At 37.9% G+C, this 2,943-nt stretch overlaps 1 protein-coding gene across 1 annotated transcript; it reads right to left on the reverse strand.

Moving 5' to 3' along the window:
- Window positions 1-1,476: 1,476 nt before the first annotated feature.
- Window positions 1,477-2,943, reverse strand: LOC144442641 (putative G-protein coupled receptor 101). Its single transcript, XM_078132021.1, has one exon. It carries the CDS (start codon window positions 2,941-2,943, stop codon window positions 1,477-1,479), a length of 1,467 nt encoding a protein of 488 aa, XP_077988147.1.

The raw sequence follows: 2,943 nt of genomic DNA on the forward strand, positions 1-2,943 counted from the left end.
AGTATTAGAGATTGGGCCTACTGAAGCAGCTCAACTAAGTCTGAGCGAAACATCTTGGCTGGACACATTTCCTGATTTACTATAGATGATCTAGTGAAACTAAAGAGTCTATGTGTCGCCATGTCTGTCTTTGTGTCTCTCTTTTCCTCTCTCTCTCTACTTTGTTCTCTGAACGACTGTAACCATGGTTTAAATAATAAAATTTAAAAACAAAAACGATGACCATATGGACAGACAGTGAAAAAACTGGTCAATTTAAATATAATAATGTAGAGACAGGATCTAGGAAGTTTTCCCTTTGTAGTGGCCCGACAAAATAAACGCGTACTGCTCTGTATGATCCACACAAAGCAACTAGCGTGACATGGGTCTCATTGCAATTATCATGCTTGAATTAACACATACGTTATAAACATTCTAGCTTGTGTTTATATTGTTGCAATGAACACGTAAAATCTCTACTTGATAAGGATTTAATAATATATAATATCCAAGCCAACAGTCCTTTCATTATTTTGTTATTAATATTAAATTATCGCGACACGAATACATTCTCCAATCAAATCCAGCCTGGTGGCTGATAATAGAATCGATGGCAGTAGTGAATTCATTGAAATTTTATGAACATTTTCTATATACACCAAATAGAATACACAGAATCAGAGGATAGGTCCCTAAGATACGAAATGATAGTAGTGTATTGCATATTGACAAATCCAGACGAGAAACCCTAAAACACTTAATCATGCTTGCATCGGAGATGTAGATGTTAATGACACGATAACGTGTACGTACATCGACATTCATATCACTCAACAAAGTAATTTACTACATTTTATCGTCTAGCACAATAAAAATCTTGTCAACATTAATTTTATTTGCGTGACCTACAGGTGACACTGGGATTTCAATTCCAGGTGCTCGCATTACATAACACTGTTTCGTACTTGAATGTATGAAATTTAGCAGCTGTACCATTGTTGTAGATCCAAACTATTCTGTTCTACGTTCACTCGATTCTCCTGTTGTAATCGTAATTTGTTCAGTAAAAACCGGCATCATGATAGGAAATTGAATGACATTTAACAACATGTCTGACATTACACTGTCAAGTCACACACACAAAAATGTGATGAAAATCATTGAACATAATTGTAGATGTCATACGTTTTATTCTCGTTTTTGTTTCAATATAATGATTGAGAAATACATCAAATATTCATATTACAAAAGGATTCGTATTCGTATCTTGTAATATCGGAGTTAACAGAGTTAACAATGATCAAATGTAAGCTAGTGCAGCAACAAAAAAAATCATTTGCCTTTAAAGATACTATCTTGTTTTTTCTACGATTCGATCGATATGTATTGTTAAGATAACTTAGGTAATAATGTTGATGGACGGAAATCCATTTTAGGAGCTGAATAAACTTTAATCGTTGGAATGTTAACCAAGACATCAGCAATTGACCATATTTAAGTGTCTGAAAACCGTACATGAATTGTCGGTGGAACTTTAGATTTCACCTGTCCACTGATTGTAAAAATGTTTTCTTTGTTTTTGTCTAAGTTGTCATCTAATGTTGTAATGGTCGTTATATTGCTATCATTACTTAGTTTAGTTGTCATCACACCACGGTCGTGGTCATGTTCGTGGTCAATCTCCTCAACGGACGCAATCGGACTTAGATCCCGAATGGCGAGGTCGCTGTTTAAAAATTGGGACGGTAATCCCATGTGGGAAAGGGTCGCACCTGAAGTTCTCCATTCATCGGTGTATGCAGCGCTCATGCGATTATTTTGCATTATCGAATCCTTTCTTGGCTTAGGAAGAAGACATTTACATTTAGCTCCGCAGATGAGATGGATAAGATCCCGCCGTATACTACGATGCATATATCCATAGATACAGGGATGCACACAACATTGGCAGAAGAGAAAAACTAAAGTTACAGAGTGCACGACCGTTGTCCACTCTCCAAAAGAAGATCTCTGGGCTTCGAGTAAATTAACCAGAGTATAAGGTCCTATGCTGACAATGAAAGACCCCATTACTATGAAAACCACTTTTGCTGCCTTCATATCCCTCTTGAATCTTCTTTTACTCCGCGAACGTCTGTTAAAAGGCTGTTTTTGTGGATTCGCAGTAATATCATTTTGGTTGTGAAGACTTTCAGTATTAGGCACGGGATGTATCGCATTCTGTCTGTACGCTGCCCTGAAAATTTTCCAATACCCTCTTAGCATGATGAGAACAGGTACAAAGAATGTTGTGATGCCAATGTAGACGGTGTAAGAAAACGAGGACATTTCAGTTTCGTACCAGAGAACGGAACATGTTCCTCGATTAGGCTGCCATCCGAATCGACCCCATCCGTACAGAGGAGGTGTGCTCTGCAGAATAGCTAGTATCCACGTGAATACAATAAGATTTGTACACGTTGTTGGTGTCATTCTACTGTGGTATGATAATGGATGTAGAATGGCCAGGTATCTGTCAATGGACACGACCACTATTGTATACACGGCAGAAAATGCGAAGATATGAGTAAAGCATGCGATTGCATCGCACCAGGCTGTGTTGTATGTCCATTCTGAGTGTAATGTACTTACAATAACAAATGGCATAACCACAACTGATTGCAGGAGATCGGCGACGAGCAGATTGCAGACAAACTTATTCGCGATGTTCATCAGTTTGGGATTGCGATAAAGAACTATCATGACGAGGATGTTTCCAAAAAAGGACAGAAAAATTTCCATAATTAGAATGGTAATTTTCAATGCAATCTCCACATCTCCTGGGCAAAACGTACTTGAATTAACCGTATGCGTAACGCAATTGAAGGTTAGGTACTCCAGCGAACAGTCGTCGCTTTCGTGCCATATATTCGTTCCATTTTTATCGAATATGGTTGTCGAGTTATTGACAGATGTTTCCAT

This window comes from Glandiceps talaboti, chromosome 11 (assembly GCF_964340395.1).
Source record: "Glandiceps talaboti chromosome 11, keGlaTala1.1, whole genome shotgun sequence".
Taxonomy (NCBI): Eukaryota; Metazoa; Hemichordata; class Enteropneusta; family Spengelidae; genus Glandiceps; species Glandiceps talaboti.